At 35.9% G+C, this 26,697-nt stretch overlaps 1 protein-coding gene across 4 annotated transcripts in view; it reads left to right on the top strand.

Moving 5' to 3' along the window:
* LOC118200351 (degenerin mec-4-like) overlaps positions 1-26,697 on the top strand; it is a 124,927-nt gene that overhangs the window by 24,346 nt on the left and 73,884 nt on the right. The window contains exon 1 of one of the 4 annotated variants that reach the window (XM_085824237.1): positions 10,957-11,133. The exons of the other annotated variants lie outside the window; for them this stretch is intronic. Within the exon in view, the coding sequence (XP_085680363.1) occupies positions 11,081-11,133 (53 nt within the window). The 5' untranslated portion in view covers positions 10,957-11,080. Of the gene's footprint in view, positions 1-10,956; positions 11,134-26,697 lie in introns of those variants that run through there. 4 annotated transcript variants of the gene reach the window in all.

Genomic DNA, 26,697 nt, shown 5'->3' with positions numbered 1-26,697 from the left:
TGACTTATTATTGATGAATGAGCTAGGTCTTTTATTTGGAGAAAACTTTATCTTCTCTTAGCTTTTATGATCACTTGAGATTGGCAATAGATATATAACACCAAACAATTATACGCAGAAGTTTTATCCAAGAAAAATACGAGGGGTGATCCAAAAAAAGTTTACAAGGCAAATGAAAAAGTATTTATTAACAATAGAAACAAGATACAAATGGGAATCAAGAGACACATCTGGCCTTCACTTTTCCACATAGTCGCCAAACCTGTTTAGGCATTTGTCAGAACGTTCGACCAATTTGTTTATCCCGTCTAGATATTAATCAGGGCCCTGCTCATTGAACCATTTCTCGGCAGCTGTTTTCACTGCATCGTCTGAGGTGAACCGTGTTCCGGATAAATATTGCTTCAACGCCGGAAAAATGAAATAGTCACTTGGAGCCAAATCGGGGCTGTACGGGGGTGATTCCAGACCTTCCACTTGAACCTTTGCAGCAATTCCTGAGCTGTATGGGGCATGGCATTGTCATGCAGAAGATGCTTCATGTCATGTTTCATCACCGGTAACGATGCGATCAATGAAGTGTTGGCCGTCTGAATGGTATTGCTGAAGAAATGTGAGGCTGCACATCATTCGAGTGGCCTTATGCTCCGCGGACAACGCACGTGGAACCCAGCGGGCACAAACTTTGGGGAATATTGCAACTCATCGGTTACGATGCGCTGAACGTTACCATAACTCAGGTCCAACTCTGAGGCAATCTCACGCACGGTTACTCGTCGATCCCTTTGGATGATTTCTTTAACACGTGCCGTGTTGATATCCGTCCTTGAAGAACTTGGACGGCCGCTCGCTTCCATATTGCGGTTTTCCATATGCTCCCTCCCCGTTTGATAAGCGATAAGCGACGGAGAACGTGGGCACTGTCCCTTTACCATTTGGGTTAATCAGTACAGCACCACGTCCACCTTTATCTTACATTTCATATTACATTATATATTACGATACATGATTTACACATTGCATTATATACTACATATCAAATTAATACCTTATCCTAACATTACATTAACTTCACATCAACTTATTACATTAAAATTCTTTTCTAATAAACCCTATATTGGTACATTATAAAAGGGTTATTTTGCACAGGATTCGCATTAGACACAGGATACGCATTATAATATCATTATACACTGGGTACACATTACATTATATACGGGGAAATTAATGATACATAGGAACATTATACGCAATAGGGGGTTATAAGCACGATACGGGTTAGATTATTCACATGAAATTAGTTATACACAGGTATTGCATTATACAGGATAACTTATTCACATGATAGGCTTCTCGATACACTGCCTACATCGTTATGCATAATACTATTATAAAGTTTGCATTCACATTTCTTCAGTTGGGCTTTGCATTCTGTGTCATGTTGCTCATTAATCAGTACATACTACATTACATATTACATTGCATATTATGAAACATATGACACTATTACGATTACATTACATATTACATTATATATTATGATACATATAACACTATTACGACTACATTACATATTACATTATATATTATGATACATATGACAATATTACGATTACATAACATATTACATTATATATGATACATATGACACTATTACGATTACATTACATATTACATTATATATTATGATACATATGACACTATTACGATTACATTACATATTACATTATTTATTATGATACATATGACACTAATACGATTGCATTACATATTACATTATATATTATGATACATATGACACTATTACGATTACATTACATATTACGATACTTGGCTTACGTATTAGATAATGTACTACATATCAAATTAACAGGATAGTTTATCAGTACATACTACACTACATATTTTATATTGCGATACATGGTTTACACATTACATTATATTCTACGCATCAGATTGACAAGACAAAATAACGCCTTACCTTAACATTACATTAACTTCCAAATGCTTATTACATTAATTTTCTTTCCTAATATACCGTATACTGGTAACAGATACATTATCATCAGATTGTAATAATGTTGTTTTGCACTGGCTGCGCATTCAACACAGGATGCGCATTAAATTATACACAGGGAAATTAGTGATACGTAGGAAAAACATTATGCACAGAAGGGGGTATATACATGATGCGTGTTAAGTTACACGCAGGGAAATTTGTTATGCACTGGTGAAACATTATGCAAGATAAATTATACTGTCTAACTTATACGAAAGTGCATATTACGAGGCGTATTCGGAAACTAAGTACCGTTTTGAAAAAAAAAATAGTAAAACAATTTTTTCGAATCCAATTTTATTTTTACATGAAAATACATGTCTTAAACTATTTTTCAACATAGTTTCCGCCAATGATCAAACACTTGTCATAGCGGGTGACCAGTTTTTGTATACCATCGTCAAAGAAACTTCCCGCCAGTTTCGATAACCACGACTCCACACTTTTCGGTGAATGAGTGTGTCTCCACTCCATCGATTGTTGTTTCGATTCTGGTGTGAAATGACACACCCCAGTTTCATCACCTGTCACAATTTAGTTTAAAAAGTTTTCTCCCTCATCACTGTACCGCGTGAGAAATGTCAGGGCACTACCAAGTCGCTTTGTTTTGTGAACATCAGTGAGCATTTTTGGAACCCATCGGAAACACAGTTTGCGATAATTCGAGCGGTCAGACACAATTTCGAACAAAACAGTACGTGAAATTTGTGGAAATGCCTCTGAAAGAGTTGTCATTGTGAAGCATCTGTTCTCGTGAATTGCTTCATCAACTTTCCTTACCAAATCATCGGTGACAACAGAAGGCCGACCACTCCGAGCCTCGGCGTGGACATTTGTTCGACCTGCATTAAACATTCTTACCCACTTTCTCACCATTTCATCACTTATCGCGTATTCACCGTAAACCTGTGTCACTTGACGATAAATTTCGGCCGGTTTAACATTCCTCGCGTTCAAAAATTTAATCACGGCACGAATCTCACAGTCAGCGGGAGAACTAATTGTCTTAAACATTTTGAATGTGCACAGCAAACTGAAAACACAACATAGAGCAACCAAAATGGCGACAATTGAAAGTCAGTGAACAAGAAAGACTAGTGCGCATGCGCGGGACGCCTACCACGGCGCGGCGACGGCGCTAGAATGAAACGGTACTTAGTTTCCGAATACGCTACGTACATTACTCCTTATAATTAAGCCGGTAAGCTTTACAATGTTATTCTGTACCGAAGTTCTTTACACTTATAATACATTGCTTAATCATTACATTAATATATTTACCATGTACAAAAACATATAATGGATTACATTAGCATTCCTTAATATACATAGATTACTTTGCATTTACAGTTAGCATATTACTGCAGAATTTTGCATCTGTGCATTTCTCCATTACTTACATTTCGCACCTTAGAATAGGTCGCGGTATATGGATGTGATGGTATTAGTACGCGTAGTACATGAACTGTCCTGCATTGCGTAATTTGCCAGTATTGACACGTTGCTGTTCTGTTGAAGGCAGTTATACGCGCTGCAAAGTGCATAGTTATATGCACGATAACTGACCTCAGTGCATAATGTTCATTACTGACTCAGTTCATTTGCATTATTTACAGTTTTAGTTTGTGAGCTGCTCGTAGCACATCATGCCGATAGTTATATATACATAGAGTTTGTATGACATGGTTTTTAATTTACACGATACATGGCACATGGTAAATGGCGTTGCACACTCCACCTTGCATTTGCATATCATATCTTAGCACGTTTGCTTTAGATTAGACATAAGTCTGTGCCCACGTTCATGAGTTTATCAACTATCTTGTTGAATTTTCGGACAGTACGTTTGTCTTTAACCATAAATCTTCAGAAAGCCTGCGTGTTTGTAGTTGGAATTGGCAGGTGCAGATCTGCTGTAAGCGGGCATTGGGTAACATAATGATCTGGGGTGCCCATCTCACCACATATACAATGTGCATTTTGTGCGATCCCGTGTTTTTCATAGTACACGGGAAAAGGACCGTGTCCGGTAATGTATCGGACCATTTGTGCATGCACTATGAGACGGTCTGAGTCTACCGTAGGGACATGATAGTGAGCACGGCGTCCTGTCTCACCAGTATCCCATTCCTCCTGGCAAACGGATTTTGCCTTGTGTTTCAGACTTTTCTTTAAATATGAAACTGGCCAAGGGATGGTGATAAGAACGACACCATTTTGCTACCTGTTGTCTACTCATTGCTTTGTCTCCGTATATCTCAACGATTTGTCTGTGAATTTCGGATGCGGCCACATTCTTGGCCCATAAGAATCGAATTACGGCTCGCACCTCTATGCGAGACCACTTTTCTAGACGTCGTGCCATTACTGTCGCTCTTAAGTGTCTGCGTACTGACGCTACTTACTCATAAAACCGCTGTAGGACAACAACCACCCTGGGTGGAAATATTCGCTCCACAATTATTACGTTTCAAATGCTTCTGCTTGTAAACTTTTTTTTTTTTTTTTGGATTAGCCTACGTAGTTATATTGCAGATTCTCAATCACATAATTATCAATCGCAGCATTATGAGCAACAATCCTTTTCTCTTAGTTTCTATTATTCCTAATGTAATATCTCTCACTGAATGCTTAAACCAAGTCTTATCTTTTCTTTTCAGCCAATACAGACCACTCTATCTTCCAGCAAACACTGAACTGTCATATGTTTACTGACTAAATTTCTAGAGTTATCCTTTCCTCAGCCACAGAGCTCTTCCATACTTTGCCATAATCAAATGAATAAGACCAATTAGCTTACATTACAAGGATTCAAGAGCTGGGATATGAATTTTCCTTCCTTTCAATCTTTCTTTAAACGACAAACTGTCTCCATTGTTTCACAGAACCTTTACAATACGCAACAGCACCGTAATACAGAAGAAACGCTTCGCAAAACATGTGTGCATCCAATTTTCGAATTTAAATTATCTCACCACACAAATGAATTTTCAGAACAAAAATATCCTTCATACATCTAATTTCAGAACACCAGTTAGACCGTTTTATTTTAAAGTCAACTCAACCAACACCATTCTCCAAGACTGCCTGTAGCAAATACTTAATCCTGATGACAAAAACCAACCAAATGAAAAGCCGTTGTTGCAATATAAAACACATAACGCTTTTAATGCTTAACGCATAACGCTTAACTTTCAAATTCTATACACTCTTTGTCAATCCTATTACTTCTTAAAGAAAATTCATAAATCACTGGTTTCTATTTCAATTCTAAGACTTTCAACTAAAAGGAGAAATGTGAGCGTCTTCGCTAAGACCTTTCTGCATTTACAACGAGTAAGAGTTTATTTACCTCAAATTCATGCCTGTATCCTTTAAAATTGATACAGCTTCTTAAGACTACCTAACTATGTCTTTAAGACTATTTCCCCGAAAATATAAATCCTCTATGTACAGTAAAGAGTTGAACATTTCATTATATTCGTGCTATTTTTCCTATATTGCTTCAAATGTTTTTAGGCTGAAAATAAATAACGAACACTTCCAATCAACAAATGTCGTGCGTATTATTTTGTATTTTTCATGTCCATTATTTGGTAATCGCTAGAACTTTAAGAATTTCCTATCTTTTTTAAGAAGATCAGTCATCAAAATTACTTTCTCTATATCAATAAAGGCGATTATGAAGTTCCTGAACTTTAAAATAACTTCCAGGACATTGGATTTAAACTTGTACTTGTCTAGCTAAGCAATCATTCAAAATATTTGATTACCTAACTATGTCTGAAAACCAAGCGAAATTTTATAAGCATCTTTATCACACAGCTGCTCTATGTGGTATAATATACACTTTTGTGTCTCTAGAACATTTTTCAATGATTACTTTACTTCTAGTGACCTTTAAGTGTGTCCTTATGATCCTTTGCCAACCATTTGTTATTTTCGAACTGCTTTCGAAATCCTCAAGCCTTTTATTAGCAAGAAGCATGTTGTTCATTAAATTAATTGATTTGGTTCCTCATAACAAACAAGTTCACACGCCTTCTATCTTAATCTCAAATTGTTTAACTAAATTCTCATCTGCAGTTTGGGAACGTATTAAGATTTTTCTAAAATTTCTAAATTCCGTAACATTTGCACATCGATCCCAAGTCAAGAAATTGTTCACATTAAAAAATTTAAATGTAGTTAAAATGTTGTTACGTGCATACTGCATCATAATGGATTACATGCATAGAGGACCAATAGTTTGATAAAATTTATTTTCCCAAAAGAAACACTTTAAGGTTCTGGAAATTTTCACGAAACTGCTCGTAGAGCTTTTCTCAGTATGGCAGCACAACCAACTAGTTGCCACTTCACACTACTAAGAACGGGAAACACAGGACAATATAAAAAAACCTCAAATGTTTAAAGGTCGCACAGTGATCTCTCAATACTCTTGTGGAGACATTAGGATATTTTTTGGAGGCCGGAGAGATGAAAAATTAACAACGCCTTCGCCGGGAATCGAACCACGGACCTCTGGCATACCGGGCCAGCGTGCAGAACCACTACACCACGAAGGACACTTGGAAAGCGGGAGAAATACCTTATACTCTGAGCCAAACTCTGAACTCGGATTAAACTAAACTGATACTGTCTCTGGTCTTATACCCTGCCACCGATAGAGTTCCAGTACCTTCGACTTCTCGGAATTGCTGGAAGGCATACACAGTTGCAAAGGGCCGGATGCAGTTACAGTTACATAGCTATAAGGCCCAAATCTCACCAAATGGCCGCCACGTTTGGCGACTTTTGGGGATTTCCAGGCAAAACCATTGTCAGCTTGGCGATATCTCGCCAAGCCTGGATGAATGACTCCCAAATGCCAAAATCTTTCTTCCCCGAAGTACCAAAGATATTAGACATTTTGTCATGAACATATTTCAGTTTTCTCTTAATTTATTACTTAAAAATCAGATTATCCTTTAAAGACTTCTTCCTCCATAGATTTCCAATCTTCTCTTCCTCTTCTCAGATTTCCTGATTGCAACTTCTGCATCATTTTTAAGAATTACACATTTTAAGGCTTGCAGTTATCTTCATTGTACCAGAAAACATGCACTTTGCTATTGCTTTATCCATATTTCCAGGCCGATGCTATTTTTCTCTCGCCAGAAGGAAGACAAGGCAGTCGGAAGTACTCTTACACTAATCGATGCTTCACGTTTCCTCGTAAAAACTATATCAAAATGTCTTTTCCTCGTTTCATTTGGACGTCGCATATCACACACACACACACACACATACATATATATATATACTAGCTAAACCATTCATAAGTTAAACACTAGTGCAAGTTTCAGTGAGGATAAGTATACAAACATATATGGCAGAAAATGATCAAAACTTAAAAAGTGATATAAGGTGTACAACCGACTTATTCACATAAAATTATTAATGTAGTTCTGAACGTTTTTACAAGTTTGGTTAAATACAGTAGTGATGCAATACTTAAGCCCATATTGCACTGGTACGAAATACGAGTAAATACTATTACATTATCCAGTTTAGTTTGAAAGAGCATAATATGGATTTTGGAAAACCTGGAGGTCAGCATCGGGGATGTAATAGCATATGACAATATCCAAATTGATAATAGTCAAACTTTCTATCTGCCCCTTGGCTTCAGAGTCAGAATCATGAAACAACAACCTCCCACCATATCTGATTATAGAAGATGGCGCTGAATATCAAATTGTATCCTATGATGTAGTGAGTTGCTTTTGTATACCGAACGAAATAATTCTTCGACAAGAATTAACGGAAATGACGCAACGCAACGTTATGCTTATACACCAATAAGTCCACAAAGCTTTAGCCCCGCCTTTTTTTGACAATTTCGCCAAACTGCCGAAAGATAATTAGTAGCTTTTATTGCTAACATATCTCAAATTGCTTTCCTTAAAATATCAGTTTATGGACAGAATTATCAATACAGTTAATCGTTAGCTTTGATTAAATAATTGGAATCATCTGAAATATCGTGTAAAATATGCGAGTACCAAGTATCAACAGGAGGGAATAGGTTTTATTGATAAGGCTGATTTTTTGACGAACGTGAAATGAATGATGATGAATTCAGGAGTAGTTTTACTTCGCAGTCCTAAACGGATGAAAATGTTGATAAAGTTCGAAAATTCTTGCTGAAAAAGTCGTACTTGACTCTTCAAATGATAACTGATGGGCTTAATGTCAGCAAAGACAGTATTCACATTACTGTTGCAGAAGACCTTAGAAAAAAGGAGGGATATGTTCTCATTTTGTTTCTCACATATTAACGGCAGAATAGAAAGAAGATTGAATTTCTACATGTCATTCAAATTGCAGCCATTAATTCTGATATTTTCAAACAACTTGTGACTGAAGAAGTATCTCAGTGCTTTTCTAAAAATTTTGAGACAAAATGGTAAATAATTTGTTAAGACTAAAGAAAAATCACTGCGCCTACAGAAATTTCGTTTCAGAAATCTCAAGTAAAAATCATATTGGCGATCTTTTTGACCAGAAATGTATGACACAAATTTATCCTTTATTGATCGATGTAGTAATAGTGTCATATGTATTATAATATATAATGTAATCGTAATAGTGTCATATATATCAGAATATATAATGTAATGTGTAATGTAATCGTAATAGTGTCATATGTATCATAATATGTATTGTAATCGTAATAGTGTCATATGTATCATTAACATGACACACAATGCAAAGCCCAACTGAAACAATGTGAATGCAAACTGTATAATAGTATTATGCATAACGATGTAGGCAGTGTATCGAGTAACGGGTACAATTGGCATGGTCAAGATGACAATTCAATATGCATCCAGTGTATAAAGCCTACATCCATGTGTACAATTTATCCTGTTTAATGCAATGCCTGTGTATAACTAATTTCCTGTCAATAATTTAACCCGTATCGTGCTTATAACCCACTAATGCGTATAATGTTCCTATGTATCATTAATTTCCCCGTATATATTGTAATGCGTACCCAGTGTATAAAGATAATATAATGCGTATCCTGTGTCTTATGCGAATCCTGTGCAAAATAACCCTTTTATAATGTACCAATATAGGGTTTATTAGGAAAGAATTTTAATGTAATAAGGTGATGTGAAGTTAATGTAATGTTAGGGTAAGGTATTAATTTGATATGTAGTATATAATGCAATGTGTAAATCATATATCGTAATATATAATGTAATATGAAATGTAAGGTAAAGGTGGACGTGGTGCTGTACGGATTAACCCAAATGGTAAAGGGACAGTGCCCACGTCCTCCGTCGCTTATCGTTTTATTGATCGATGGTGAACTTCATGAATACAAGCACATAATGAAGAGACTAGTGAAGATAATTTAGAGCTAGCCTGAGAATATTCAGTCGAATGACTGGTTTATGTTGCACGACAATGTATAATATATTTTCTCCCCCCTATCTGCATACTTTCGTGGTGAAATGGTAGCACACTCGGCGCGAATTCGAAAGATCCACGTTCGAGTCCTGGCAAGAGCATTACTTATTTTTCGTGTTTTCTGCTTCAAAAAAAAAAAAAAAAAAAAAAAAAAAAAAACTAATGATTCTACAGTGGCGTCTGAACTAAAAAGGATGCGATGCGTATCGAGAGGTCCAGGTTCGAGTCCCGGTGAGGGCACTGCTCATTTCTCACATGTCAAACATCAGAAAAACCTAATGAATCTACAGTGGCGCTCGAACTAAAAGGTGGTAGACGATGATCCTTCACCATCAGGATTTGGCGACCTAATCTCCAGTCGCTCTTTAAAAGATGGAGTATATAAGGTATTTTCTTCCTTCTTCCAGCATGCCTTCGTGGTGTAACGGTAAACACACTCGCCGCGTATTCCAGAGGTTCAGGTTCGAGTCTCGGCGAGGGCATTGCTCACTTTTCACGTCAACTACTTTAAAAAACTAATGACTTCACAAATGCATCGTAGCATAACTTCATTCTCGACAAGTAGTTTCTAGAAAAGAAAGTATTCATTCTTATTCACCAGATTTGGCATCTGGCAACCGACTTTCTCTTTCCTGAAGTAAAAAGGTGGTCATATCATAAAGGTCTTTGAAGATATTCAGAAAACCGTAACCACAGACTTTAAATGTGTTTCTAAAAATGATTCTACAAAGGAATCAAGAACCTTAATGAACGTGCAAGATTTGCTTAAATTTAAATGGGTTATATCAAGTGCTAAATAAGACTGTTATTTCATTCAATGTTCTGTATTTTTATCAATTTAGCTCCAAATTTTGTACATTTTGTAGTGTGCGAAATCTAATCGAAAAACGATAATTAGATTTCTAAATAGTTAAGATAAATTATCAAGTATGTTTACTGTAGTGTAGTGATTCTAACATTTTTTTAAGATATAAACGGTAATTTACTTTGAGAGAGGTAAATTTTTCATTCCAGCACTGCACTGAAAAATTTTATCATAAAACTAAAACAATAAAATAAGCAATTTTTCATACTTAACTACAAAAAAATATCGTGATTATATGGAAAACAGAGAAGTTAATAGTGTATGAAAGATTCTTCTCTTATTCCCTACTCATTCCTAGATGAATTATTCATCATTTTTATGAAACAAAATGGCGTACAGTACCGACCTTGTATTTTGATATCTTACATAGATTTTGAACAAAGGTGTCGCTTAGCAACTAGAGCATATTAGCTACATACTAAAATAAGAATCATAAATATCTGGATTTAAGTGACAACTAGATATCTTTTACAGTTTATTGTCAAACTCAGCAGGTGGAAAATGATATTAAAAAAAGGAATCGTCTTTATTCCGTTCACTTGCAATAAGCTCGCTAATTTACAAAACTTTTATTTACTTATTACACTGCTTCGATCAGATATCAATACCATTTTAAGGGCTTATGAATTTATATTTAAGATTCATACGTGTGTGCAGAGTAGGAGGCATATTTCCTTCACTACAGACTCGTTATGCAGAAGAAAAAATACCGAGAGAAATCTCAGAAGTTTTCCAAAACTCCGAGGTAAGAAGCTTTTATTTAAAATTAGCTGCTCTTTCTGAGTTGTTATGATAGCACTAGAGAAGGTAAAATAGCAGAATTGAAGTCAAAATAATGTACTTAGAGTATTTTATACTTTTGAGAATTGCTATTCATTGATTCTTAAGTCTTATAGTCTTTATTCATTTTGGCTTCTGTTTCCCAAATTTTTAATCTCTTGTAAAGAAATTTTAACTCTCTTGTAAAACTCTTGCAAAGACGAAATCGCAGAATAATTAAATTGTATACTCGGCCTAAATATTGCTGTTAATTAAGTACTGTTTAATTTGCCCTTCTTTTATATTAGCCACCTTCTGCAATAACGAAGAACGTACAGCATTTGTTGTTATTAAAAAATCTCGAACCCTCTGGTAGTACTGTGCTTGCACACGTTTTTTGAATATCTCAATACTGGTGGTACATGGGTTCCATATTAATAGATACAGCTTAAAATATGTAGAATTGCGTATTTAATGAGGTGTGAAAGCACCTTTGGCATCTCAAACTGCTCTAAATCGTTTTGGAATGGAGGCATACAAGTTCTAAATGGTGATAATAAGCATTTTACACCATATGCTGTCCGGCATTTTTTCAGCTCTTGCAGAGATGCTTGAAAAGAAACATTTCATCTCACTTTATTTTTCACCATGTGGTCCACGCTATTTTATTCTTCTGATTGTGCAGGCATGGAATGTGTATAATATCCTATTCAGGTTTCTCAAACTATGATTGAACAGTTTGACTTCAGTGAATAGGGACATTTTCATCTTGAAAGATACAGTTACCCTAGGAAACAATGTCTGCGCCACTGATCTGATTCCACTGATCAACATTTCATGTTTGTATTCCCGGCATCATTTCTATAGTGCATTTGTCATGAAACAAGATGTTTTCAGATAGTGGTTCTGCCATAAACCTTCTGCGTTTTTTTTCATTCTATATGTGTCTAAATTGGATTCTGTAAATGCATAGCAGTCATCGTGTTCTGCAACATAATTTCTTTTTGAACGTGTAATATTCTTCTGGTCTCGTCATTAAGCTTCTTTTCCCTTCCAAAACTGTCGGTCGTAGATGATGTTTTGCCAAGAATAAAGTATGTTGTCACGACTTTAGACAGAGTACCTCTTAATACTTCTAATAAGTTTACAAGTGTGATTACAGATGCACCAATAATCTGACCTGATGGAACTCAGTCAGTAACTGATTTCACTTCATTACGAACTAAGTTTTACAAACCATAAACGAAATTTGTGTTTCTATACACTCTTCAGAATACTTGTAACATAACGCGGTGAGGAAGCATGTCACCGGCCGTCTGTAAAGCTTTGTGTTACCACTGTTGAAAGGTACAATATTTATGTTTCAAATTTAACCAAGAAACTCGGCAATTTAAAATAAGTGTATCGCCACCGGCAATATATTTATCTTTCGAATTTAATACATAAGCTCAGAAATTTAAAAGAACTGTGTTACCACTGCCCGAATAAAGATATTTTTATCTTCCACGCGGCAGAATTTTGCCAATCAATCAGCAAAGCATAAAAATATTTAGTTTTTCTTTAAAATTTATTTTGTTACTTTACCTATATATATAAAGAAGTATGTTCGCTTGTTTGTTCGTGTGTGTGTAATTCATATAAATCTACTGTTTCATTTCGATCTTCGAGAAATTTTGCGCACTTCAAAAAAAGAGGAAGGTCACTGCAACATAAGTTTTGAAAACCATCTCACGGGATCACTCTCAGGGCGTTTAAATTAGAACCTTGCATTTATGTCCCCCATTTTAGGTCACGCAGTCGTTGTTGCGTTATGTCCCAATCACATTATGTTTCGTCTTCGCGAGACTGGACGTCGGAAGGGACAGTTCTCCGAACCCGCACATTTCCAGGAAACACACGCAGCTAGGCTACAATTTTCACTTACTGCAAAGACTTGAACGCCAAACAGTAATCAATTATCGTTCAGATTGGGATTACGAGATCCTTCAGAAGCAGAACTATCTTCTAATTGGTTGATCCGGAATAGAGCTCCGGTCGAGACTTTTTCGTGGAGATTTTAAAAAATCCTGCGTAGCCGCTACATCGTTTCCGTAGCTAGGCGGGACTTTGCTTCCAGCGGGGCTCTTTTTTCTAGGAATCCTTCCATTTAAACCAGTGCTACCAGAATCTCGTTTCTCAGAAAAGTCCCGTCTAGCAGCGACTGTCGCTAAAATGATAACCTGCTTTAGAGACATTAGTGGAAACCATACATGCTAGGTAAGGAAGGTATATTTTGTTTTACAAAACATAAATATTCTATACAGTTTCAGTTTAAACATCACTTTACCCATATTGGGTTCATGTCGCCGTTGTTGCGTTCCAGCTATCCTTTCTTACTAAAATCTGGCTAGACGGCATCTAGTTTGTTTACTCTTTAGAAGAATACAGAACTTTACAGAATAGTTTAGAACTGCGCTCTTTGCCAGTTTTTCCCGAATATTTCGAAAGGTGAAAATGGATGATAATTTTTCAAAAGCTTCAAAGCTTTTCGCGATAAAAGATTATATCCTATCATAAAGCAAGTACCGTGTCATACTAAAATCGTTACATGGCGTCGTGTTAGGTCTAGACTGTTGTACAGTTTATTTCGAGTTTTGTAAAATTCTGCACAATTCATCTTGAACCAAAATAAGAAGAAAATCATTATCTGCCAGAGATTTCGGGAAAAACTACCGCCATTCTCCTAAATCAAGCCCCTTTACTCTGTGTATAGCCCAAGCAACGCCCAGTACTTCAGCCAGAGTGGCGTACTGATATTTTCCGAGCTCATGTTGAAGTATTAATATAAAATTCCTTGCAATGTTCAATAAAATTCAGTCACTCTTTTCCCCCTATCACTTATTCTGCTTCATTCAAGGCATATCTTTTACCCGGTTTAATTATAGTCCTGCATTACGCAGTAGGTACAGTGTGTCATTGGTCTTTGTTCATCTTCATTGGTATAGCAGTGGAGGGATGGTAGAATGAGAGGTGGTGGCGGGGCGCGTTCATGGAGAAGTCGGTACATGCTTGCCGTCCGGGAGTAAAGATGAGGTGAGGCGCACTTAAAAGAGACAGTGGCAAACGAGAGTATGCCCCGCCACTTTCCATGTCACGAAAAAACCACTAAGGTCCCAATCACATTATGTTTTGGCTACGCGGGACTTGACATCGAAAGGGACAATTCTCAGAACCCGCATAATTCCGTGAAACACACGTAGCTAGGTTACCATTAGTAGAAAGACTTGAACGCCAAGCAGTAATCGATTATCGCTCAAATTGGCATCAAATGATCCTTCAGAAGCAGAACTTTTGTCTGATTGGTTGTCTCTACCCGGGACCCGAGACATTTTCGGTGAGGTTTCAAAAAATCCCGCGTAGCAGCAATATCATTTCCGTAGCTAGGCGGGACTTCGCTTTCAGCGGAGCTCTTTTTTTCTAGGAATCCTCCCATTTAACCAGTGCTACCAGAATATCGTTTCTCAGAAAAGTCCCGTCTAGCAGGGACTGTACCTATAAGTGATAACCTCTTAAGTGTTCAAAAAATGCTCGATATCCAGGCGTAGAATAGATACTTCAACTAGTATGTAAAATAATCATATGAAAATGATGATACATAAAAAATGATGACTATTGTGCAACCAACAGTAATAAAATAAATTTTTCGAAGCATATTGTATCCATTACTTTGAACAATTACTTCACTTTGTCCAGTACTTTCAAATGAGTTGCATCAAGTCCTAAAGTTAAATAAATTTTAAAAAAATGTACTATAATATAAAGTGTCGCTACAGTGACGCGGGTCCATTAGATATTTTCTTTCGAAGCAGGAAAAATGAGAAATGTGCAATGTCCGGGTTAACTGGGGTTCCAACTCCGGACCTTCCGAGTGCTATGCGGATGTATTATAATTACACCATGAAGGTATGTGGTGCGGAGAATGAAAATACTTCATAAAGAATCAAGAGAAAATTTAAATTTCTTATAAACATTAGTTAACATTAGTTGTCTACAGCAATTAGTGGCAACAGGTAAAAGCAAGATGGTCTGCCTTTGCGTACAGCTGGTGAAATTTGGATTTCTTTCATTCACGCGAAAATTCGACTACAGTACTTGAAAGACGCAGGGTTTCAGAATAAGTAAAAAGATGTTGCATGTTAAATAAAAGTATATTCGAAAGTGTTAAGACATAAAATATCAGGGCACCAGCCCATTCCCTCTAGCCTACAGTCTGCCTCCCACGGCTTTTTGCAATCAGTGCTAAATCAACGGGAAAAAAGTAAAACCGCAGTGATTTAGATTCGACTGTTAAAAAGATATTTAATTTAAACTTGATGAATGGATTACTGTTGATCGAAGAATGTTTTCTGAATGTCAATCTGCAGATACCGAGCTCCGTTTATTTTTGTGATAATGAGGGCAATTGTACAGGGTGTTGTTCCCACCTACACCGGTCCTAATCTTGTGGTAGTGAATTGCTAGAATCGTTGCTAAAGTCTGTCATTTACGATGTAGCCGATAAGATGGCATTAGCGAAAGTCGACATTCATTGGTGCTCTGCTAGTGTCGAAGCCTTTGCTAATGTCGAGGCCTTATGAAAGTATGTTGGAACGTTGTATGAAGATTCAGGTGATCAGAATAAAGGTGCATTTATCTTTCAAGAATTTGAGGAAATCATATCAATTTTGCGGTAAAACCAACAACACCGTTTTGAAAAGCCATAACACGGAATAAATTTTAACCGAAATTTTTGAGCTGAGACCGAGATTATGAAACCTGTCAGTAAGTGATTAGTAGCTAAACAGTAATAATTCGATCCACATTTGTTGCTGTGGTCGAAATAAAGTGCTTTTATCTTCTATGCGTCAGCGTGTTGCCATTCAGTAAAACTTAAGCTATGTTAAAATTAAATCTGGAATGTTAGTGAGAAATAAATATCAGTTAAAGATTTAAAAGCAATAAGCATAGAATATTTAGACCTTTTTATTTTTATTTTTAATGCGATTGATTTAAATAAACATGTATAAAAATGAGATGTCTAATTAGAAATATTCGACATTTTTATAATATTACGTTAGATGGACTCAATAAAATCATTATATACTTTTTCTTTTTTATGATAACTATTTCAGGCAGCTGACCGCGCGAGGGCTAGGTTTTAAAGAAATACTATAGGAAATATAAAATATATATGGCGACTTCTAACACTCTATCGGGAATTCTGAAGGTATATTGTTTATTTTGTGATTTTGCTGTTCCATTGTATTTTATGTGGCGTAAGTAAGAAAAACGTGATATTTAATAAATAAAGTTCATTTAACTTTATTTAATAGATAAAGTTCATAACAACAAGATTAAAAAAATTGTTTGCCATTTTTCTAAGAAAATGGAATGATATGATGAACTGAGAAAAGACAGAAAGAATACCCTCGTAAAGGAAGTATTGTAATCGAGAAAAATTTAGGGTATGATATTTGAAGGAAAATATCCATTTGAAGCGCCCTCTAATCCATTTGAAGGATTTTTTTAGAATACATCTATACGTACGGAGAGAATAAAGGACTCCTTTTTCACAAAACGGCTTGTAAAATGGATGCCACTCTGTTACGCCACGGCGAGCTCAAATTTTTAATTCTTATATGTTGGTAAATTTGGCATTTTTTGCCATAAAAGTGATTGAACTATGCTGTTCTTATATTCCGATTAAGGTTTCATGCCTTTAGGTAATCTGCTTGCAACAGTTGCAGAATTATCAATAATTTAAAAGTTTAGAGGAACTAAGCCTAACGAGGCCGCCATTTGTTTACATTTGAAACTTAGTAGAATAAATAATCAAGTCATTTGTTGAATCAACACGATACTTAACTAATAAAGTTTATTTAACTTTTTATTTAACTTATTTTAATAAATAAAGTTTATTTAATTTCTCATCTTTTTGCTCAGCATGACCGAAAGTTAAATTTCAGTTTTGTGCACCGAAAATTTTGTCTTTTGCCGGCTGGCGAATTGGTTGTTTTTGCATAGCGCACAATTTTTTTAACTGTTTTCAACTGTATTTGGAGTTTTAGGTTTTTCTGTATTTTGCAATTTTTAGTGAAGCTTAAGTTTTATGTAATTTTGCCTTGCTGCGAAGTGAGAATTGAATTAGATATATATCTGTGATGAAATTTGAGGAAATAAGTTTAAGTGGAGTGCCACAAAAATGTGCATAATGTCCGTACAAGGAAATCATGTGGTGTCCACATCAGATATATTTTTAAGATATATTTTAATTTAAAAATGCCACAACATGAATATTTGTGGCGTGCTATTTAAAATCATTTTATTATTAGAAGGAAATGTCTCCGACGAATGGTTGCGAAATTAAAGTCGGTTAAGGACTTTTGTGGAAATATTATGTATTTCTTTCTATGCTGAAGAATACTGGCATAGGCGTACGCATCAAATAACAGAGGTATGGAACCAATCGCAGTAAAGCGCGGCGTTCGGCAGTGCCTGTATAAGACAAGAGTCTGGCAAAGCTGTTAGATCGATTATTGCTGCTATAATCGCAGGTTATTAAGATTTAAGTGAGTTTGAAGTGGTGTTATAGTCGGCGCACGAGAGATGGGACATAGCATCCCTGATAAAGCACTAAAATTTGGATTTTCACGTACGACCATTTCACGAGTGTACCATGAATACCAAAAATACGGTAAAACATCAAATCTCCGACATTCCTGCGGGCAGAAAAGTCTCATAAAGGAACGGGACCTACAACGACTGACGAGAATCACTAAACGGGGCAGACGTGCAACCTTTCCTCAAATTGCTGCAGATTTCAATGCTGGGACATCACAAAGTGCCAGTTTTCGAACTGTTCAAAGGATCATCATTAATATGGGCTTTCGAGGCCTACATTAATGATGTGGACACATTCATATACCTTGTTGACTGCATGGCTCGTGTAGCTTGTTGACTGCATGGCTCGTGTAGCTTCTTGACTGCAGGGCTCGTGTAGCTTGCTGACTGCACGGATCGTGTAGCTTGTTGACTGCACGACATAAAAAGCTTTACATCTCGCCTGGGTCGCCAGCAATGCCATTGGACTGTTGAGACCTGAAAACATGTCTGACGAGTCCCGTTCCCAAATCTATCGGGCGGATGGACTTGGACGAGTGTGGAGATAACCTTAAGAATCCATGGATCGTACTGTCAACAGGGGATTGCTGCAGTTGTGAAGGCTCTGACATGATATGGGGCGTGTGTAGTTGGTGTGATATGGGACCCCTGATACGTCTAGATACTACACTGTAAGGTGCCAGATACGTAAGACCCGTTCATATCTATTCTGCATTCCGACGGACTTGGACATTTCCAACAGGACAATGCGAGGTCTCATACGTCAAGAGTTGCTACCGAGTGGCTCCAGAACCACTCTTCTGATTTTAGATAGGTCCATTGGTGATCCAGATACTCAGACATGAACATTTTTTAGCATATCTGATATGCCTTGATACGTGATATTCAGAAGAGATCTCCACCACCTCGCACTCTTGTGGATTTATGGATTGCCCTGCAGCATTCATATTGTGAATTAAGTCCAGCACACCTTCAGACATTAGTCGAGTCCACGCCACTTCGTGTTGCGGCACATTTGTGTCATCGCGGGGCACCTAGACGATATTAGGCAGATGTACCAATTTTTTTTAACTTCAATGTTTTTTACATTATTTTAAATCTGTATTTCTTGGTTATATGTTAGTTTTAATTAATATATAATTATTGATTTTTTTGTATCTGTAATTATTTTATTATATTTTTGTGAGTGAAGGTCATAACTGTTTGCATATTGTAACCAGCAGAAAGGATGATATATATTACAATATGCTAGCCTGATACCAAATTGAGTGCCGAGTGGGAAGTGTTCACAATTTTAAGAAGTAATTACGGAAATCACATTTCCTTTGCCGCCAGTTACCGAATAATGCACTTAAATATATGATATTCTTCGCGAAGTACGAATCAGTTTTGCTCAATGTTCACTATTCAATTTGAAATTGAAATCTACAGCTACTTAATAAAATTATTTATTTAACGAAGCCTCCGTGAAAGAGTTAGCAATTTACTTTCTATAAAAGTCCTGCGTTATACATTATTAGCATAGGCAAGCTTTGCCACTGGTGACTGAAAATCACTGGCGAATGTGAGTGTAGATGATAAAATTAAAACTTCGTATGTTACAGCCAGTCCGAACATATGCTAATTAGACAATTGTTGAAAAAGGCCGACATTCTGATGTGTTTGAGGAGATTAATTTAAATGATTTGACGCTGGCTATAACTATCATAGGACATTTTTTTATGACTTTCGTGTTTCTATGGCGGAAAGAAAGTAAATGGCAGATATTGAGGCTGCTGTTGGACGCATTGAATCAGGACAGACAATCAAAAAGGTTGCTTCTTTGGCATTTATCATCAGGTAGTTTGTCAAATGTGGGAACAATTAAAAACAAAAGTCGAACAATTCTCCAGAGATCCTGTGCCCGGACGACCAAGGTTTACAATCCCTTCTGAAGATCCATATCTCCAAAGCCATATAGCTTCTACAGCTGCCAAAGCGGAATTAATGAGCTACCTCCATAACTCTTACATGCATGGTTGCGCCATCACTTGGTAAGACCATATATGCCAGTTATGTGCGCCAAATCCTTCACACAAAGGAACTGCATACTAGGGTGAAGTGAAAAAGGCAAAAAGAATTTTTTTTTCTAAATTTTATAATTTACTGACCAACAAATGGTCCTGCTCGATATCTTCAGTTCCACAAGAGAATCGAAGAAATTCATCTTGGTGTCAAATTTCGTAACTTCGTTCCGGGACTTGATTCGACTGCACATAAACCATCCCTGGATTCTGCACCACATGTTGCCAATGACGCTTCTGTCACCACTCTCACATGCCTCTCTACTAGCTGAGAATGTCAAATTAGCTTTCCTATTTCAAACTGAGAGCCGCCTGTAATCAGTCATACGTCTTCGTCACCCTGGTTTGAGGTAGCCGGTGGTTACAAGGGATTTTCCCAGCGAATCATCTCAAAATACTCTGTGCTTTGAATCTCGAGATTTGTTTATTTCAAACCAGGATAGCATATATACCTTTATAACATATTCTGCTAGTAGCTTCAAGTCTTCTGTTGGTTCGGCGGTTGATACATAAAGGCTAAGAATTATGTTGGCTGTAGTGAACCATTTTAAGTGGACCTTCTTCCCAGGACTATTGTTTGCTGCATCTGAAGAACACTCACCCGAGGATACTGCCTTAGAAATATCAAGGAGGTATTTTTAGTCAGTACTGAGGTCTTTTTTGTCTGTTTCGGATAGATCAACTATAATAGGGATATAACCTGTCATGGGAATGTTTTCACATGTTTTCAAGCATTTTCCTATTAACATCTAACAAATAAATAATAAAATGTCGTTGAAAGATCACGGAAGTCACGTGATTGCTTATCCCAAACTAGAACCAATAATCAGATTACAACCCGTTCTGCCATCTAGTAGCATAATTTGGCATTAAATTTGATATTTTGATGTAGGAAGTATTTCCTCGCTCTAATAATGGCATTTTTGACAAAGCAGTTCATAAAAAGAGCATAAAACCGTTTAAAAAGTCACTACAGATATTCACTTCATGTGTGGAACTTAAAGATGTCAATATTTTGGCCTGAAATTTGAACACAATTTATTCTAGCTCATTTGAAACCATATAATGACTCAAAGGTAATTTGAATTTAAAAAAAAGTTTTTTTGCTCCACCCTATTGTACACTCGAGTACCAAGTGTTTGTGTTCCACTAACCACCCAATGCAGATAAGGCATGATTAAAATGGTGCGGTTACAATCTCAACTGGGCTGTCTCACACTGACACAACGTCTTATTTACCAATTAGTCCGGCTATAACCAGGAATCAGATGATAAGTATATGAGGGTCTGGAAGAGAGTAAGGAACACACAATCAGACTCAGAACGTCATGAAACTTTACATATTCGAGGGATAGAAACATCATGGTGTGGGATGGGATTTCAATGGGATTCCAGCTCATACCATGATATACGTTTCTGTGCTGGCTGCGGGATCCCGGAATTAATTTTGAGAATTTACCCCATTGTGAGAGTTTACTCTGCAATAGTTAGTCCCGATTTCCTCTCTATGGATGATAACGGCCGTTCCAAAGCAATACCATTAACGAGCACCTGGATAGTGAGGGCATTTCCCGTATGGAGGGTTTATCGCATTCCCCCTCCCTTAATACCTTTGAAAATCGCCGGAATACTCTCGGAAGTGCTGTCACACTACATGTTTATCTCCTTCAGTATGTCTCAGACAGTTGGAAACAGCCTTAATGCACAATTGGTCTTACTAGAATCTGCGACTGTTGATTACCTCATTGAAAGAATGGGAAATTGTTGGAAAGTTTTTGTGAAGGTAAACGTTTGTCAAACTCCTTATTAATGTAGGTTTTGTTTGTCTGTTTTTGGGTTTAAACATCAATTTTTAATAACTCATTTACAATATCATTTGCAATCTTTTTGCATAATGTTTTCTTTTTTTACGCATTAATGTATTTGCTACTTTCGTGTAAACTCGGTGTTAATGAAAGCTTTATTTTTCCATTTTTATTGATTTTACTATCGTGTGCTTAACTTTTGGAAGTCAGCGTTTATTTCTAACGCTTATATTACGTGACTTACGTTTGATTTTACTGTTCTACACCAATGACCTACCAATTGACTACCGTGATCATCAGCCTGCAGGCTATCGGTGATCATAGTATTGATGCCCTTTGCTTTACTTTCTCAACCAGTAAGTTAATGGTGAACAACTGCCATAATGGGCACCAGTGTGGGTAGTAGTAGTAGTAGCAGTAAGGAGGACGTGGGCACCATTCCCTCTACCATTACGGTTAATCGGTTCTGCTCACGTCCACCCTTATCTAGTATTTATTAATAAATCCAATTTTACATTGTAACAAGTAATAGTAAACATTGTAATAGTTTTTACATTACAAAACAAGTAATAGTTTTTACATTGCCATATAGTGTGCCATATAGTACCATATAAAAAATAAATAAAAATAAAAATCTTAAAGTAGTACTTTATAGTCCTTCATGAAGTGTATCTTTGAAAGTAATTCTTTATAAAATGTCGAAATTTATCCTTAGTAAAAAAACATATGAAACTTATTCCCTCGTTCTTCTTCAAGAATTTCTTCTCTTTCTTTCTTCTTCTTTTCTTCGTTCTTCCCTTTCCTTTAATCTTCCTTTCATTTAATCTTCGTTAAATCTTCCTCCCTTCTATCTTAATTTCTTTCCTCCATTTTACATGTATTTTCTTCCTATATATCCTTTATCTTTTTATTTAATATAGCGAATAAGAAATCCAACTTTATGAAATACTTGTTAACATATTCTTTCCATCTTCTACAGAAAAATTTCTTTTTTCTTTTTAAAACCTTTATTTGTAATTTTACACCTTTTCCCTTTAAATCTTTTTCCTTTGAAGCCGCCTTCTTCTGCCTTTCCTTTGAAACCTTTATTTGCAATTTTAAACCTTTTCCCTTTAAAATCTTTTTCCTTTGAAGCCTCCTTTTTCTGCCTTACCATAAACGATTAAGTAGTGCCTCATTAGCTATATCATGTTGAATACTACTCCCTATTTCCTAAATTTTTAGTTATCCTTATACTATGGAGTAATTCCCCCCGGGGTCGACGTAGAGAATTCTGCGAAGTTACTGGCTAAGATCTGCATCTAGGCAGTCTCGGCCACGGGGGTATAAAATTTATGAACTTGGTGGTTCTGAAGGCTCTGGGAAAGGTCACTCATTGGCCGGCCTCGGAGTCTGGCATGTCCTAGCGCGGTGTGGTGCTAGTAACCCGGGGGTTATCCCCCGGGGTCTCTGGGTAATGTCCCGCTGCGACGGGCTCGCCCGAGCGACTGGCAGGAGCATTAGACGACCGGTGCTGCCTGGTGTCTTATCCAGGTGGTGCGCGGCTCTACTGGAGGGCAATAGTGGAGGTTGAACCTCCACGACGTGCCCAAAGGTAGAGTCGACCTGTAGTGAGATTAAGTTTACTCGGAGCAGGGCAGCCGAAATGCTATACTATGGAGTAAATTCATCTATATCTCAAATCCTTAAGCTTCTTCTACGCAGCAACTTCTTCTTCTCTTTTTGTAACTTCCATTATGTTCCCTTCATTCTTCATATAAAGGACAAATATGAATTCCATCATTATGAATTATTTCTTCTTAAATTCTCACTTCCCTTTTCATTAATTTCATCTTCTTCTCGTTCTCGTGGTTTCTTCATAAATAACTTAAATTCTTATTCTGTATTTTTTTAATAAAACATCTTCCTGTAAAAATTTCCCCTTCTTCTTTTAATGAAACATTCTTATTTAATGAAAAATGTCTTAACTAGTAAATAGACAGTAGATTTTACTGGTTAGCAAATACAAAGATACATTTATTATAACTGTAATGTGACATTAGTTCCTTTTCTTATTCCTTTCTGTGGCTGAATCATGTAGAGCCTTCCCCTTCTTCCTTTATTGAACAGTTCAGAAAAACATTCTTGTTAGTTACTTTTTCCTTGGTTCCTCTTTCCTTCTTCATAAATTACTTGTCCTTTTACCTTTTAACTTCCTCTTAAAAAAGTTAAATAATTTTCTCTTTCTTCTTTGTAGAATCTTCCTGTAAGAATTTTTTTAAATGCTCCATTTTCATAGGTAGTCTCCATATTTTTCTTTAAAGGAACAGTTTATCAGGTTCAGTGTTCCTCCTTACTTGCTTTGGGAACTTTAAATGACCTGACTCGGAACAGGGAGCTTACTAAAGCTATGTTCAATAAATGTGGGAAGTAGACAAGATACACAGGAAGGGTATACGAAACCCTTTATTTTTCTCTCTTTACAATGATTTCCGGACTTCGGAATACAGAGACCAACCACTTGTGGTCTGAACGTAAGAATATAAAAATATTAACTAAATTCTAACTAAACTAACTTTGGATTAATAAACAAGTGTCTACTTGAAGATTGGCCGTATATTAACAGAAAGGCCGTATGTAGTACAGAGAACTATTAACACTACGATACGTTTAAAATTATCAAGAGGATTAAACCTCTGGCCTTGAAGGCAACCAGCAACCGAGTAAAACTGCTATGGCAAGCGGCCTGCTCCTAATCACTCCTTCCTCTCTCTTGCTTGGCAAAAAGCCACAACTTAAGTACTTGGCGTTCGCAAGACAAATTTGCATAAATAAGTTAAAGCTTTTAATTCTGGCCGGAAGTAGAAAATAAGAAGTGATAGTAAAGATTTAAAATAAAATAAACGTTAGTAAAACTTAGGATCCTTACAAGTTGAAAGATATGCGCTTTAGATTTACTTTTACCCTTAAATCGTAATGCTTCTTTATAAATTTCTTCTTCTGCATAATAAATGCCTATTTTAAAATTCAATGCTCTTATGAATGTATGGTATTTCCCTGAATAAATAAATTTATATATTATTATTATTTTTATTTGACATATCTTAATCTCACGATTTATTACATACGTTCCATATGTATATTTAGAGGTAATTTTGAAAGTAGAATTTTTTAAATGATACTTATTTTTTAGCATTTGAATAAATTATATAACTTGACACATGTCTGTTCCTAGTCTTCCTAGTATTTGCATTGTTTTCGTGATTTTTTGTACTATATATTTTTATTTAACTAAGAATTTTTTAAACGCATCAATATTTGTAGAATGCATGATTATATGAAAATCTTTGGTTAACGGACAGTTCGTGATATAGTGTTCAGGCGTTCCTGTTTGACCGCAACTGCATGTATTGGTGTGTGAAATACCAATTCTTTCGAAATAGGTTGGAAATGGTCCGTGGCCTGAGACATAACGGACTAATTGAGGGTTTTGTGAAAAATATGTGTTATCTGTAGCATACTTTTCTAATGATACAGTTTACGGAAGCTTGCTTGTGACCCGTTCAAATTTAAATTTAAAGAAACTTCACGTGTTAGAATTGCTAAAATTTCTTCACATGTTAGAATTATCGGCATAGTTAGCATTATGCGAATGGATATCCATAGAATGCGATACAATTCTTAAACTTGAGCTCTTTAATAAAATGTAATGCCCGGTATGGTTTCATATTGTCTTCTTTGGGAAAGAAGCTTTTTAAAGACAAAAGATCGTTACAGAATAAATTTCTGTCCATATCCGATTTGGAACAAACTGTCAATTTTAGCTCTTTTTTCGTTAAAATTGTACCAAAAATTTCATGTGGCAACAAAATCGTTCAACTGTTAACAGTTTTCATTCATAGATTGTCAATGCATTGTCGAAAAGAATCTTGAGATTTATTACCCTCTGTTATCTGGTTCAGTGAACCAAGTACTATCTTTGTTGGTTTAAATGTTTTAGAATTGTGCGAACAAGCTGATTTCCACAAGAAAATTTTAATAATCATTCCTACTGCAACTTCAAGACCTTTCATACAAATAATAAAACATGGTTTTTCAATGATTCGTTCTTATTTCTGATCTGAACAATATATTCCTCCCAATATTTTTTCTTGCACTGGAAATTCTTTTTTTAGCTTATTTTCTATAGTTCGGTAATAATTTCTTCTTCAGATTGACACTTTCGTATCTCATTAACTTTGGTAATTTAAATATTTGTTTTATATTTAAATCTTTTTGAATTTCTACTGCTTTGTAATTATTTGCAACTCCTCCTTCTGTTAGATTAAACTATTCTTCGTGAACCTGAAATGGTAGTGGACTTTCTGCTCATTGGAAAATTTTGTCTCCCTTCATCCCCTTCCAAATGTTTCTGTTTCACTGAAGTAAATTTTGTATACTGATAGCAACGGTATTTTTCATATTCAAATGTGTCTGTGATCATAACATACAGATATCAGAGAGCGAAAATTTGAAGCAGCTTTTGTCTAGGATTACCTACGACTTTTCAAAATAATTTCTAAAAACTGAACTTATCTATTCATACAAACTTCTACACTAGATTGCCATTTCCATCTGATTATTTGTTCACAAAATTCATCTTGAGTTTTAGTACCCTTTGTTATCTCGTTCAGCAAACCAAATACTGCCTTCCTTGTTGTGAATGTTTCATAATTGTGCTTTAATATATAGAAGCTATTTTGATTTCCATAAATTTCTAATAAGAAAATTTTAATAGCCATTCTTGCTGTTATTTTATAACCTTTCATGTAAATAATAAAACGTAAGTTCTGGATGGTTCGTTCTCATTTCTGATGTAAATTTTATTTTCAAAAGGAAAAAAGACTGTGCATTTATTTTGAAGGAAGGATGTTTTACCTAGTGTCAGAAAATATTTTGATTCCTTAACAAACTCCTGCTGATTATGTAGTATCATCATAAAGCCTTCATCAAAAAGACGTAATGGTTACGCTCATGTATAATCCAAATAATAATGGACAAAATTACGCCACTGAACAATTTTGT

The sequence above is a fragment of the Stegodyphus dumicola genome, chromosome 9 (assembly GCF_044657685.1).
Source record: "Stegodyphus dumicola isolate Sdum_Otavi_A_Nest chromosome 9, ASM4465768v1".
NCBI lineage: Eukaryota > Metazoa > Arthropoda > Arachnida > Araneae > Eresidae > Stegodyphus > Stegodyphus dumicola.
The sequence above is the reverse complement of the archived record's forward strand: the minus strand, read 5'-3'. Positions and strand labels throughout refer to the sequence as shown.